Genomic DNA, 15332 nt, shown 5'->3' with positions numbered 1-15332 from the left:
TTGCCTTGCTTGTGTGATCAGGGCTCAGGGTTGAGCTCTGTCTGGAGATCAGGGCTCAGGGTTGAGCTCTGTCTGAAGATTGGGGCTCAGGGTTGAGATCTGTCTGGGGCTCAGGGTTGAGATCTGTCTGGAGATCAGGGCTCAGTGTTGAGATCTGTCTGGAGATCAGGGCTCAAGGTTGAGGTCTTTCTGGTGATCAGGGTTCAGAGTTGAGCTCTGTCTGGAGATCAGGGCTCAGGGTTGACCTCTTTCTGGAGATAAGAGCTCAGGGTTGAGCTCTGTCTGGAGATAAGGGCTCAGGGTTGAGTTCTGTCTGGAGATCAGGGCTCAGGGTTGAGCTTTGTCTGGAGATCAGGGCTCCAGATACATGGTCTTTACACAGGTATCATACACACACCAGGTAAGCATGCACACACATGGCCACTCAAATGCAATGGAGATCCCAGAACTGCACTCCAGACTCAATGAATAGATCAGTATTTAAAAATAAAACAAATATAGGGGGAGGGGATGGGTACACAAGAGGACAAAAGATGAAGGTGGAGAAGTAGTCACTTACCCTCTGGTAATACACGTAGGCCAGGACTCCTGCCACCAGCTCTATGAGAAAGATCAATAACAGACAGCAGAAATACTGGAGAGAGAGAGAGAGAGACAGAGACACAGAGACAGAGACAGAGAGAGAGAGAGAGAGAGAGAGAGACAGAGACACAGACACAGAGACAGAGACACAGAGACAGAGACACAGAGAGAGAGACAGAGACACAGACACAGAGACAGAGACAGAGAGATCAGTCTTAACACAGTTCAGTTCAACACTTACAGGCAAAACTCTCTCTTGAATATAAGACAAAATGCAGCATTAACTGCATGTCTCTGTTGAGAACAGTCTCACTTAACATCTTTACCAACACTCACTCTCAGACTCCTACCAAAAATCACTCAGTTATTGTGACAATGCAGATATAAAACGTTCCATCAAGTGTCTTTGTATTGTCACGCACCCGCATTCCCAAAGCTGACAGAGAGAATGAAAAAAGACCAGAGGAATAGAGAGCAATATGACAGACTTTGCAGAATGAGGAGAAATGCATTTTGGGGTGTGAGATGTCTGTCATATATCTCCTAGCAGAGAAAGAGAGGGGGGAATAGGGAGCGAACATAGTGTAGAGGGGGGGATACATTTAATATTTGAGAGAGAGAAAGCAAGAGAGAGAGAAAAATAAAAGCGAGAGAGAGGTTTTGATTTCCACCGCAGATAGCTAAATGTACTGAGAACTAAGAGAGACATAAAACACCACTATCTCATTAGGGAACATCAATGAGCAGAACACCACAAACCCTGCAACACCTCCAAACCAGTCCTCAGTAAATAACCCTGCAACACCTCCAAACCAGTCCTCAGTAAATAACCCTGCAACACCTCCAAACCAGTCCTCAGTAAATAACCCTGCAACACCTCCAAACCAGTCATCAGTAAATAACCCTGCAACACCTCCAAACCAGTCCTCAGTAAATAACCCTGCAACACCTCCAAACCAGTCCTCAATAAATAACCCTGCAACACCTCCAAACCAGTCCTCAGTAAATAACCCTGCAACACCTCCAAACCAGTCCTCAGTAAATAACCCTGCAACACCTCCAAACCAGTCCTCAGTAAATAACCCTGCAACACCTCCAAACCAGTCCTCAGTAAATAACCCTGCAACACCTCCAAACCAGTCCTCAGTAAATAACCCTGCAACACCTCCAAACCAGTCCTCAGTAAATAACCCTGCAACACCTCCAAACCAGTCCTCAGTAAATAACCCTGCAACACCTCCAAACCAGTCCTCAGTAAATAACCCTGCAACACCTCCAAACCAGTCCTCAGTAAATAACCCTGCAACACCTCCAAACCAGTCCTCAGTAAATAACCCTGCAACACCTCCAAACCAGTCCTCAGTAAATAACCCTGCAACACCTCCAAACCAGTCCTCAGTAAATAACCCTGCAACACCTCCAAACCAGTCCTCAGTAAATAACATTGCAACACCTCCAAACCAGTCCTCAGTAAATAACCCTGCAACACCTCCAAACCAGTCCTCAGTAAATAACCCTGCAACACCTCCAAACCAGTCCTCAGTAAATAACCCTGCAACACCTCCAAACCAGTCCTCAGTAAATAACCCTGCAACACCTCCAAACCAGTCCTCAATAAATAACCCTGCAACACCTCCAAACCAGTCCTCAGTAAATAACCCTGCAACACCTCCAAACCAGTCCTCAATAAATAACCCTGCAACACCTCCAAACCAGTCCTCAATAAATAACCCTGCAACACCTCCAAACCAGTCCTCAATAAATAACCCTGCAACACCTCCAAACCAGTCCTCAGTAAATAACCCTGCAACACCTCCAAACCAGTCCTCAGTAAATATCATTGCAACACCTCCAAACCAGTCCTCAGTAAATAACCCTGCAACACCTCCAAACCAGTCCTCAGTAAATAACCCTGCAACACCTCCAAACCAGTCCTCAGTAAATATCATTGCAACACCTCCAAACCAGTCCTCAGTAAATAACCCTGCAACACCTCCAAACCAGTCCTCAATAAATAACCCTGCAACACCTCCAAACCAGTCCTCAGTAAATAACCCTGCAACACCTCCAAACCAGTCCTCAGTAAATAACCCTGCAACACCTCCAAACCAGTCCTCAGTAAATAACCCTGCAACACCTCCAAACCAGTCCTCAGTAAATAACCCTGCAACACCTCCAAACCAGTCCTCAGTAAATAACCCTGCAACACCTCCAAACCAGTCCTCAGTACATATCATTGCAACACCTCCAAACCAGTCCTCAGTAAATAACCCTGCAACACCTCCAAACCAGTCCTCAGTAAATAACCCTGCAACACCTCCAAACCAGTCCTCAGTAAATAACCCTGCAACACCTCCAAACCAGTCCTCAGTAAATAACCCTGCAACACCTCCAAACCAGTCCTCAGTAAATAACCCTGCAACACCTCCAAACCAGTCCTCAGTAAAAATCATTGCAACACCTCCAAACCAGTCCTCAGTAAAAATCCATGCAACACCTCCAAACCAGTCCTCAGTAAATAACCCTGCAACACCTCCAAACCAGTCCTCAGTAAATAACCCTGCAACACCTCCAAACCAGTCCTCAGTAAATAACCCTGCAACACCTCCAAACCAGTCCTCAATAAATAACCCTGCAACACCTCCAAACCAGTCCTCAATAAATAATCCTGCAACACCTCCAAACCAGTCCTCAGTAAATAACCCTGCAACACCTCCAAACCAGTCCTCAGTAAATAACCCTGCAACACCTCCAAACCAGTCCTCAGTAAATAACCCTGCAACACCTCCAAACCAGTCCTCAGTAAATAACCCTGCAACACCTCCAAACCAGTCCTCAGTAAATAACCCTGCAACACCTCCAAACCAGTCCTCAGTAAATAACCCTGCAACACCTCCAAACCAGTCCTCAGTAAATAACCCTGCAACACCTCCAAACCAGTCCTCAGTAAATAACCCTGCAACACCTCCAAACCAGTCCTCAATAAATAACCCTGCAACACCTCAAACCAGTCCAGTCCTCAGTAAATAACCCTGCAACACCTCCAAACCAGTCCTCAATAAATAACCCTGCAACACCTCCAAACCAGTCCTCAGTAAATAACCCTGCAACACCTCCAAACCAGTCCTCAGTAAATAACCCTGCAACACCTCCAAACCAGTCCTCAGTAAATAACCCTGCAACACCTCCAAACCAGTCCTCAATAAATAACCCTGCAACACCTCCAAACCAGTCCTCAATAAATAACCCTGCAACACCTCCAAACCAGTCCTCAGTAAATAACCCTGCAACACCTCCAAACCAGTCCTCAGTAAATAACCCTGCAACACCTCCAAACCAGTCCTCAGTAAATAACCCTGCAACACCTCCAAACCAGTCCTCAGTAAATAACCCTGCAACACCTCCAAACCAGTCCTCAATAAATAACCCTGCAACACCTCCAAACCAGTCCTCAGTAAAAAATAATAAAAGAAACTGCAACACCTCCAAACTAATAAGCAACACCTCCAAACTAATAGTAAAAAACCCTACAACACCTCTAAACTAATAGTAAAAAACCAAGCAACACCTCTAAACTAATAGTAAAAACCCTGCAACACCTCTAAACTAATAGTAAAAAACCATACAACACCTCTAAACTAATAGTAAAAACCCTGCAACACCTCTAAACTAATAGTAAAAAACCATACAACACCTCCAAACTAATAGTAAAAACCATACAACACCTCTAAACTAATAAACTAAAAAAAACCATACAACACCTCTAAACTAATAGTAAAAAACCATACAACACCTCTAAACTAATAGTAAAAAACCATACAACACCTCTAAACTAATAGTAAAAAACCATACAACACCTCTAAACTAATAGTAAAAACCATACAACACCTCTAAACTAAAAAAACTAATAGTAAAAAAACCATACAACACCTCTAAACTAATAGTAAAAACCATACAACACCTCTAAACTAATAGTAAAAACCCTGCAACACCTCTAAACTAATAGTAAAAAACCATACAACACCTCTAAACTAATAGTAAAAAAAAACCACACCTAAACAAAAACACCTCCAAACCTAAACTAGTAAAAAACCATACCACCTCTACAAACACCTCTAAACTAAAGTAAAAACCATAATCCAAACTAAAAAAAACCATACAACACCTCTAAACTAATAGTAAAAAACCATAACACCTCTAAACTAATAGTAAAAAACCATACAACACCTCTAAACTAATAGTAAAAAACCATACAACACCTCTAAACTAATAGTAAAAAACCATACAACACCTCTAAACTAATAGTAAAAAACCATACAACACCTCCAAACTAATAGTAAAAAACCATACAACACCTCTAAACTAATAGTAAAAAACCATACAACACCTCTAAACTAATAGTAAAAAAACCATACAACACCTCTAAACTAATAGTAAAAAACCATACAACACCTCTAAACTAATAGTAAAAAACCCTGCAACACCTCTAAACTAATAGTAAAAAACCCTGCAACACCTCTAAACTAATAGTAAAAAACCCTACAACACCTCTAAACTAATAGTAAAAAACCATACAACACCTCTAAACTAATAGTAAAAAACCATACAACACCTCTAAACTAATAGTAAAAAAACCATACAACACCTCTAAACTAATAGTAAAAAACCCTGCAACACCTCTAAACTAATAGTAAAAAACCCTGCAACACCTCTAAACTAATAGTAAAAAACCAAGCAACACCTCTAAACTAATAGTAAAAAAACCCTGCAACACCTCTAAACTAATAGTAAAAAAAAACATACAACACCTCTAAACTAATAGTAAAAAACCATACAACACCTCTAAACTAATAGTAAAAAACCATACAACACCTCCAAACTAATAGTAAAAAAACCATACAACACCTCTAAACTAATAGTAAAAAACCATACAACACCTCTAAACTAATAGTAAAAAACCATACAACACCTCTAAACTAATAGTAAAAAACCATACAACACCTCTAAACTAATAGTAAAAAACCATACAACACCTCTAAACTAATAGTAAAAACCATACCACCTACAACAACACCTCTAAACTAATAGTAAAAACCATACAACACCTCTAAACTAATAGTAAAAAACCATACAACACCTCTAAACTAATAAAAAAACCCTAAACTAATAGTAAAAACCCTGCAACACCTCTAAACTAATAGTAAAAACCATACAACACCTCTAAACTAATAGTAAAAAACCAACAACACCTCTAAACTAATAGTAAAAAACCATACAACACCTCTAAACTAATAGTAAAAACCATACAACACCTCTAAACAACACCTCTAAACTAATAGTAAAAACCCTACAACACCTCTAAACTAATAGTAAAAACCCTACAACACCTCTAAACTAATAGTAAAAACCATACCAACAACACCTCTAAACTAATAGTAAAAACCCTGCAACACCTCTAAACTAATAGTAAAAACCCTACAACACCTCTAAACTAATAAAAAAACCATGCAACACCTCTAAACTAATAGTAAAAAAACCATACAACACCTCTAAACTAATAGTAAAAAACCATACAACACCTCTAAACTAAAGTAAAAACCATAACACCTCTCAAACTAATAGTAAAAACCCTGCAACACCTCTAAACTAATAGTAAAAACCCTGCAACACCTCTAAACTAATAGTAAAAACCCTGCAACACCTCTAAACTAATAGTAAAAAACCCTGCAACACCTCTAAACTAATAGTAAAAACCTCTAAACTAATAGTAAAAAAAACCCTGCAACACCTCTAAACTAATAGTAAAAAACCCTGCAACACCTCTAAACTAATAGTAAAAACCATACAACACCTCTAAACTAATAGTAAAAACCCTGCAACACCTCTAAAGTAAAAAACTAAACTAATAGTAAAAACCATACAACACCTCTAAACTAATAGTAAAAAACCCTGCAACACCTCTAAACTAATAGTAAAAACCCTGCAACACCTCTAAACTAATAGTAAAAACCATACAACACCTCTAAACTAATAGTAAAAAACCATAAACTAACCCTAGCAACACACTCTAAACTAATAGTAAAAACCATACAACACCTCTAAACTAATAGTAAAAAACTAATAGTAAAAAAACCATACAACACCTCTAAACTAATAGTAAAAAACCATACAACACCTCTAAACTAATAGTAAAAAACCATACAACACCTCTAAACTAATAGTAAAAAACCATACAACACCTCTAAACTAATAGTAAAAAACCATACAACACCTCTAAACTAATAGTAAAAAACCCTACAACACCTCTAAACTAATAGTAAAAAACCATACAACACCTCTAAACTAATAGTAAAAAACCATACAACACCTCTAAACTAATAGTAAAAAACCATACAACACCTCTAAACTAATAGTAAAAAACCATACAACACCTCTAAACTAATAGTAAAAAACCCTGCAACACCTCTAAACTAATAGTAAAAAACCATACAACACCTCTAAACTAATAGTAAAAAACCATACAACACCTCTAAACTAATAGTAAAAAACCATACAACACCTCTAAACTAATAGTAAAAAACCATACAACACCTCTAAACTAATAGTAAAAAACCATACAACACCTCTAAACTAATAGTAAAAAACCCTGCAACACCTCTAAACTAATAGTAAAAAACCATACAACACCTCTAAACTAATAGTAAAAAACCCTGCAACACCTCTAAACTAATAGTAAAAAACCCTGCAACACCTCTAAACTAATAGTAAAAAACCACCTGCAACACCTCTAAACTAATAGTAAAAACCCTGCAACACCTCTAAACTAATAGTAAAAAACCCTGCAACACCTCTAAACTAATAGTAAAAAACCATACAACACCTCTAAACTAATAGTAAAAAAAAAACCATACAACACCTCTAATACTAATAGTAAAAACCAAACTACAACACCTCTAAACTAATAACACCTAAAAAAAAAACCATACAACACCTCTAAACTAATAGTAAAAAAACCATACAACACCTCCAAACTAATCTAAACTAAAAAAACCATACAACACCTCAAAAAACTAATAGTAAAAACCATACAACACCTCTAAACTAATAGTAAAAACCATAAAAAAACCCCATACAACACCTCTAAACTAATAGTAAAAACCATACAACACCTCTAAACTAATAGTAAAAACCATACAACACCTCTAAACTAATAGTAAAAACCATACAACACCCTCTAAACTAATAGTAAAAAACCATACAACACCTCTAAACTAATAGTAAAAAACCATACAACACCTCTAAACTAATAGTAAAAAACCAACACCTACAACACCTCTAAACTAATAGTAAAAACCCTACAACACCTCTCTAAACTAATAGTAAAAACCATACAACACCTCTAAACTAATAGTAAAAAACACCTCTAAACTAATAGTAAAAAACCATACAACACCTCTAAACTAATAGTAAAAAACCATACAACACCTCTAAACTAATAGTAAAAAACCAACACCTCTAAACTAATAGTAAAAACCAACCATACAACACCTCTAAACTAATAGTAAAAACCATACAACACCTCTAAACTAATAGTAAAAACCCTCTAAACTAATAGCAACACCTCTAAACTAATAGTAAAAAACCCTACAACACCTCTAAACTAATAGTAAAAAACCCTGCAACACCTCTAAACTAATAGTAAAAAACCCTGCAACACCTCTAAACTAATAGTAAAAAACCCTGCAACACCTCTAAACTAATAGTAAAAACCCTACAACACCTCTAAACTAATAGTAAAAAACCCTACAACACCTCTAAACTAATAGTAAAAAACCCTGCAACACCTCTAAACTAATAGTAAAAAACCCTGCAACACCTCTAAACTAATAGTAAAAAACCCTGCAACACCTCCAAACTAATAGTACAAAACCCTACAACACCTCTAAACTAATAGTAAAAAACCATACAACACCTCTAAACTAATAGTAAAAAACCATACACCTCCAAACTAATAGTAAAAAACCCTGCAACACCTCTAAACTAATAGTAAAAAACCCTGCAACACCTCTAAACTAATAGTAAAAAACCCTGCAACACCTCTAAACTAATAGTAAAAAACCCTGCAACACCTCTAAACTAATAGTAAAAAAACCATACAACACCTCTAAACTAATAGTAAAAAACCATACAACACCTCTAAACTAATAGTAAAAAACCATACAACACCTCTAAACTAATAGTAAAAAACCATACAACACCTCTAAACTAATAGTAAAAAACCATACAACACCTCTAAACTAATAGTAAAAAACCATACAACACCTCTAAACTAATAGTAAAAAAACCTACAACACCTCTAAACTAATAGTAAAAAACCCTGCAACACCTCTAAACTAATAGTAAAAACCCTACAACACCTCTAAACTAATAGTAAAAAACCATACAACACCTCTAAACTAATAGTAAAAAACCCTACAACACCTCTAAACTAATAGTAAAAACCATACAACACCTCTAAACTAATAGTAAAAACCCTGCAACACCTCTAAACTAATAGTAAAAACCATACAACACCTCTAAACTAATAGTAAAAAAAAAAACCATACAACACCTCTAAACTAATAGTAAAAAACCAAACTAATAGTAAAAACCATACAACACCTCTAAACTAATAGTAAAAAACCATACAACACCTCTAAACTAATAGTAAAAAACCCTGCAACACCTCTAAACTAATAGTAAAAAACCATAACACCTCTAAACTAATAGTAAAAACAAAACTAATAGTAAAAACCCTGCAACACCTCTAAACTAATAGTAAAAACCATACAACACCTCTAAACTAATAGTAAAAAACCATACAACACCTCTAAACTAATAGTAAAAACCATACAACACCTCTAAACTAATAGTAAAAAACCAAAACACCTCTAAACTAATAGTAAAAACCATACACCTCTAAACTAATAGTAAAAACCATACAACACCTCTAAACTAATAGTAAAAACCATACAACACCTCTAAACTAATAGTAAAAAACCATACAACACCTCTAAACTAATAGTAAAAAACCATACAACACCTCTAAACTAATAGTAAAAAACCATACAACACCTCTAAACTAATAGTAAAAAACCCTGCAACACCTCTAAACTAATAGTAAAAAACCATACAACACCTCTAAACTAATAGTAAAAAACCATACAACACCTCTAAACTAATAGTAAAAAACCCTACAACACCTCTAAACTAATAGTAAAAAACCATACAACACCTCTAAACTAATAGTAAAAAACCATACAACACCTCTAAACTAATAGTAAAAAACCATACAACACCTCTAAACTAATAGTAAAAAACTAATAGTAAAAAACCATACAACACCTCTAAACTAATAGTAAAAAACCATACAACACCTCTAAACTAATAGTAAAAAACCATACAACACCTCTAAACTAATAGTAAAAAACCAACACCTCTAAACTAATAGTAAAAAACCCTGCAACACCTCTAAACTAATAGTAAAAAACCCTGCAACACCTCTAAACTAATAGTAAAAAACCATACAACACCTCTAAACTAATAGTAAAAAACCCTGCAACACCTCTAAACTAATAGTAAAAAACCCTACAACACCTCTAAACTAATAGTAAAAAACCCTGCAACACCTCTAAACTAATAGTAAAAAACCATACAACACCTCTAAACTAATAGTAAAAACCTAAACTAATAGTAAAAAACCCTGCAACACCTCTAAACTAATAGTAAAAAACCCTGCAACACCTCTAAACTAATAGTAAAAAACCCTGCAACACCTCTAAACTAATAGTAAAAAACCCTACAACACCTCTAAACTAATAGTAAAAAACCATACAACACCTCTAAACTAATAGTAAAAAACCATACACCTCCAAACTAATAGTAAAAAACCATACAACACCTCTAAACTAATAGTAAAAACCCAACACCTCTAAACTAATAGTAAAAAACAACACACCTCTAAACTAATAGTAAAAACCCTGCAACACCTCTAAACTAATAGTAAAAACCAACACCTCTAAACAACACCTCTAAACTAATAGTAAAAAACCCTGCAACACCTCTAAACTAATAGTAAAAAACCATACAACACCTCTAAACTAATAGTAAAAAACCATACAACACCTCTAAACTAATAGTAAAAAACCATACAACACCTCTAAACTAATAGTAAAAAACCATACAACACCTCTAAACTAATAGTAAAAAACCATACAACACCTCTAAACTAATAGTAAAAAACCATACAACACCTCTAAACTAATAGTAAAAAACCATACAACACCTCTAAACTAATAGTAAAAAACCCTACAACACCTCTAAACTAATAGTAAAAAACCATACAACACCTCTAAACTAATAGTAAAAAACCATACAACACCTCTAAACTAATAGTAAAAAACCATACAACACCTCTAAACTAATAGTAAAAAACCCTGCAACACCTCTAAACTAATAGTAAAAAACCCTGCAACACCTCTAAACTAATAGTAAAAAACCATACAACACCTCTAAACTAATAGTAAAAAACCCTGCAACACCTCTAAACTAATAGTAAAAAACCATACAACACCTCTAAACTAATAGTAAAAAACCATACAACACCTCTAAACTAATAGTAAAAAACCATACAACACCTCTAAACTAATAGTAAAAAACCATACAACACCTCTAAACTAATAGTAAAAAACCATACAACACCTCTAAACTAATAGTAAAAAACCAAAACACCTCTAAACTAATAGTAAAAAACCCTGCAACACCTCTAAACTAATAGTAAAAAACCCTGCAACACCTCTAAACTAATAGTAAAAAACCATACAACACCTCTAAACTAATAGTAAAAAACCCTGCAACACCTCTAAACTAATAGTAAAAACCACCTGCAACAAAAACCTCAACACCTAAACTAATAGTAAAAAACCCTACAACACCTCTAAACTAATAGTAAAAACCATACAACACCTCTAAACTACAACACCTCTAAACTAATAGTAAAAAACCATACAACACCTCTAAACTAATAGTAAAAAACCCTGCAACACCTCTAAACTAATAGTAAAAAACCCTGCAACACCTCTAAACTAATAGTAAAAAACCCTGCAACACCTCTAAACTAATAGTAAAAAACCCTGCAACACCTCTAAACTAATAGTAAAAAACCCTACAACACCTCTAAACTAATAGTAAAAAACCCTGCAACACCTCTAAACTAATAGTAAAAAACCATGCAACACCTCTAAACTAATAGTAAAAAACCCTGCAACACCTCTAAACTAATAGTAAAAAAACACATACAACACCTCTAAACTAATAGTAAAAAACCATACAACACCTCTAAACTAATAGTAAAAAACCATACAACACCTCTAAACTAATAGTAAAAACCATACAACACCTCTAAACTAATAGTAAAAACCAACACCTCTAAACAACACCTCTAAACTAATAGTAAAAACCCTGCAACACCTCCCTACAACACCTAAACTAATAGTAAAAACCCTACAACACCTCTAAACTAATAGTAAAAAACCCTGCAACACCTCTAAACTAATAGTAAAAACCATACAACACCTCTAAACTAATAGTAAAAAACCATACAACACCTCTAAACTAATAGTAAAAACCATACAACACCTCTAAACTAATAGTAAAAACCAACAACACCTCTAAACTAATAGTAAAAACCATACAACACCTCTAAACTAATAGTAAAAACCATACAACACCTCTAAACTAATAGTAAAAACCATACAACACATACAACACCTCTAAACTAATAGTAAAAAACCCTACAACAAACTAATAGTAAAAAACCATACAACACCTCTAAACTAATAGTAAAAACCATACAACACCTCTAAACTAATAGTAAAAACACCTCTAAACTAATAGTAAAAACCATACAACACACCTCTAAACTAATAGTAAAAAACCATACAACACCTCTAAACTAATAGTAAAAACCCTGTAAAAACAACAACACTCTAAACTAATAGTAAAAACCACCTCTAAACTAATAGTAAAAAAACCCTGCAACACCTCTAAACAACACCCTCTAAACTAATAGTAAAAACCCAACACCTCTAAACTAATAGTAAAAAACCAACACACCTCTAAACTAATAGTAAAAAACCCTGCAACACCTCTAAACTAATAGTAAAAAACCATACAACACCTCTAAACTAATAGTAAAAAACCCTGCAACACCTCTAAACTAATAGTAAAAAACCCTGCAACACCTCTAAACTAATAGTAAAAAACCCTGCAACACCTCTAAACTAATAGTAAAAAACCCTGCAACACCTCTAAACTAATAGTAAAAAACCCTGCAACACCTCTAAACTAATAGTAAAAAAACACCTCTAAACTAATAGTAAAAACCCTGCAACACCTCTAAACTAATAGTAAAAACCATACAACACCTCTAAACTAATAGTAAAAACCATACAACACCTAAAAATAGTAAAAACCATACAACACCTCTAAACTAATAGTAAAAAACCCTGCAACACCTCTAAACTAATAGTAAAAACCACCTAAACAACACCTCTAAACTAATAGTAAAAACCATACAACACCTCTAAACTAATAGTAAAAACCATACAACACCTCTAAACTAATAGTAAAAAACTAATAGTACAACACCCTCTAAACTAATAGTAAAAAACCCTGCCATAACACCTCTAAACTAATAGTAAAAAACCATACAACACCTCTAAACTAATAGTAAAAACCCTACAACACCTCTAAACTAATAGTAAAAATACAACACCTCTAAACTAATAGTAAAAAACCAACAACACCTCTAAACTAATAGTAAAAACCCTGCAACACCTCTAAACTAATAGTAAAAACCCTGCAACACCTCTAAACTAATAGTAAAAAACAACATACAAAACACCTCTAAACTAATAGTAAAAAACCCTGCAACACCTCTAAACTAATAGTAAAAACCCTGCAACACCTCTAAACTAATAGTAAAAACCACCTCTAAACAACACCTCTAAACTAATAGTAAAAACCCTGCAACACCTCTAAACTAATAAACTAATAGTAAAAAACCATACAACACCTCTAAACTAATAGTAAAAAACCATACAACACCTCTAAACTAATAGTAAAAAACCCTGCAACACCTCTAAACTAATAGTAAAAAACCCTGCAACACCTCTAAACTAATAGTAAAAAACCCTGCAACACCTCTAAACTAATAGTAAAAAAACCATACAACACCTCTAAACTAATAGTAAAAAACCATACAACACCTCTAAACTAATAGTAAAAAACCATGCAACACCTCTAAACTAATAGTAAAAAACCCTGCAACACCTCTAAACTAATAGTAAAAAACCATACAACACCTCTAAACTAATAGTAAAAACCATCTAAACTAATAGTAAAAACCATACCATAAACAACTAATAGTAAAAACCTCTAAACTAATAGTAAAAAACCCTGCAACACCTCTAAACTAATAGTAAAAAACCCTGCAACACCTCTAAACTAATAGTAAAAAACCCTGCAACACCTCTAAACTAATAGTAAAAAGCCCTGCAACACCTCTAAACTAATAGTAAAAAACCCTGCAACACCTCTAAACTAATAGTAAAAAACCCTGCAACACCTCCAAACTAATAGTAAAAAACCCTGCAACACCTCTAAACTAATAGTTAAGAGCCCTGCAACACCTCTAAACTAATAGTCAAGAGCCCTGCAACACCTCTAAACTAATAGTAAAAAACCCTGCAACACCTCTAAACTAATAGTACAAAACCCTGCAACACCTTCAAACTAATAGTAAAAAACCCTGCAACACCTCTAAACTAATAGTAAAGAATCCTGCAACACCTCCAAACTAATTGTACAAAAAAAACTGCAACACCTCTAAACTAATAGTAAAGAATCCTGCAACACCTCCAAACTAATTGTACAAAAAAAACTGCAACACCTCTAAACTAATAGTAAAGAATCCTGCAACACCTCTAAACTAATAGTAAAGAATCCTGCAACACTCCCAACTAGTACTCAGTAAAAAAACATAACACCTCCAAACCAGTATATTCAGTACTTGGTTCAGTGGAGCAACAATAACACAAGAAAACAACAGCACTATTGACAGAATCAAACAGCTTTGATCCAGGGATGAGCTCCTGTATGATTATGTTGATATAGAGCTGAAATACAGGCTTCCTGGGAGACAGACTGCAGGTAAGACCTTCTTTCAGTCACTTCTGGACAATTAATAACAATACTAATAACTCATTTAAACTACCGTTCAATAATGAGTTATATATGATGCACTGGAGGCATACATACATTTATATTCACTCATATGGATCATCAGCCATTATGAATGAATCAAGTGTTATAATGCATTGTACCACCAATGTCCATCCAACACATTCCTAAAAGGAGCTATGAGCTGTTATGGATTTTATTCCAGCAATGCTTATAAAGTCTATGTTATGGGGTGATATAACTAAGGTGCTATAAATGAATCTACTGTGGATGTTTCATAGAAATCGTTGCCACAGAATGCAACATTAATAGAAAAACACTTTGTTAAAACAAAACCATCATTAGTATGCTACTGGAGAAGAGAGGACATCACACAAGTCTCAGTGGCCTTATTAGCACCTTATTGGCCAATTAGTCTGGAAGATATCAATATGTGTATTTTATCAATGAGAAATGGGGGTGGCTGGGGG

General features: G+C 35.0%; 2 protein-coding genes and 1 long non-coding RNA gene across 5 annotated transcripts in view; all 3 read right to left on the bottom strand.

The window, feature by feature from the left end:
• The window catches only part of tspan11 (tetraspanin 11), a 44556-nt gene that overhangs the window by 16512 nt on the left and 12712 nt on the right, over window positions 1-15332 (bottom strand). The window contains exon 4 of the mRNA XM_052513003.1: window positions 560-634. Within this exon, the coding sequence (XP_052368963.1) occupies window positions 560-634 (75 nt within the window). The remainder of the gene's footprint in view (window positions 1-559; window positions 635-15332) is intronic.
• Window positions 758-4102, bottom strand: LOC127927148 (uncharacterized PE-PGRS family protein PE_PGRS46-like). 3 transcript variants are annotated; one of them, XM_052513001.1, is made up of 4 exons: window positions 3624-4102; window positions 2576-3583; window positions 2180-2359; window positions 758-1567 (listed from the first exon to the last, which is right to left on the bottom strand). In XM_052513001.1, exons 2-4 carry the CDS (start codon window positions 3033-3035, stop codon window positions 1263-1265), a joined length of 945 nt encoding a protein of 314 aa, XP_052368961.1. In that variant the 5' UTR covers window positions 3036-3583; window positions 3624-4102; the 3' UTR covers window positions 758-1262. The 3 variants fall into 3 exon arrangements, with proteins under 3 accessions (XP_052368961.1, XP_052368962.1, XP_052368960.1); XM_052513002.1 differs by having other exon boundaries at window positions 2180-3223; XM_052513000.1 differs by having other exon boundaries at window positions 2180-3583; window positions 3768-4102.
• LOC127927150 (uncharacterized) overlaps window positions 6924-15332 on the bottom strand; it is an 8599-nt gene continuing 190 nt past the window's right edge. Inside the window, exons 1-3 of the long non-coding RNA XR_008126369.1 lie at window positions 14281-15332; window positions 11099-11194; window positions 6924-7269 (exon numbers count right to left, since the gene is read on the bottom strand). The exon at window positions 14281-15332 is cut by the window's right edge and continues 190 nt beyond it. This is a non-coding gene — a long non-coding RNA (uncharacterized LOC127927150). The remainder of the gene's footprint in view (window positions 7270-11098; window positions 11195-14280) is intronic.

The sequence above is a fragment of the Oncorhynchus keta genome, unplaced genomic scaffold, assembly GCF_023373465.1.
Source record: "Oncorhynchus keta strain PuntledgeMale-10-30-2019 unplaced genomic scaffold, Oket_V2 Un_contig_963_pilon_pilon, whole genome shotgun sequence".
Taxonomy (NCBI): domain Eukaryota; kingdom Metazoa; phylum Chordata; class Actinopteri; order Salmoniformes; family Salmonidae; genus Oncorhynchus; species Oncorhynchus keta.
The sequence above is the reverse complement of the archived record's forward strand: the minus strand, read 5'-3'. Positions and strand labels throughout refer to the sequence as shown.

Coding starts and splice junctions, on each gene's coding strand:
- LOC127927148 (XM_052513002.1), bottom strand. CDS start 3,035: ATGATTTTTACTGAGGACTGGTTTGGAGGTGTTGCAGGGTTATTTACT. Junction 1,568..2,179: donor TATTGAGGACTGGTTTGGAG/GTGTTGCAGGGT, acceptor ACTGGTTTGGAG/GTGTTGCAGGGTTATTTATT.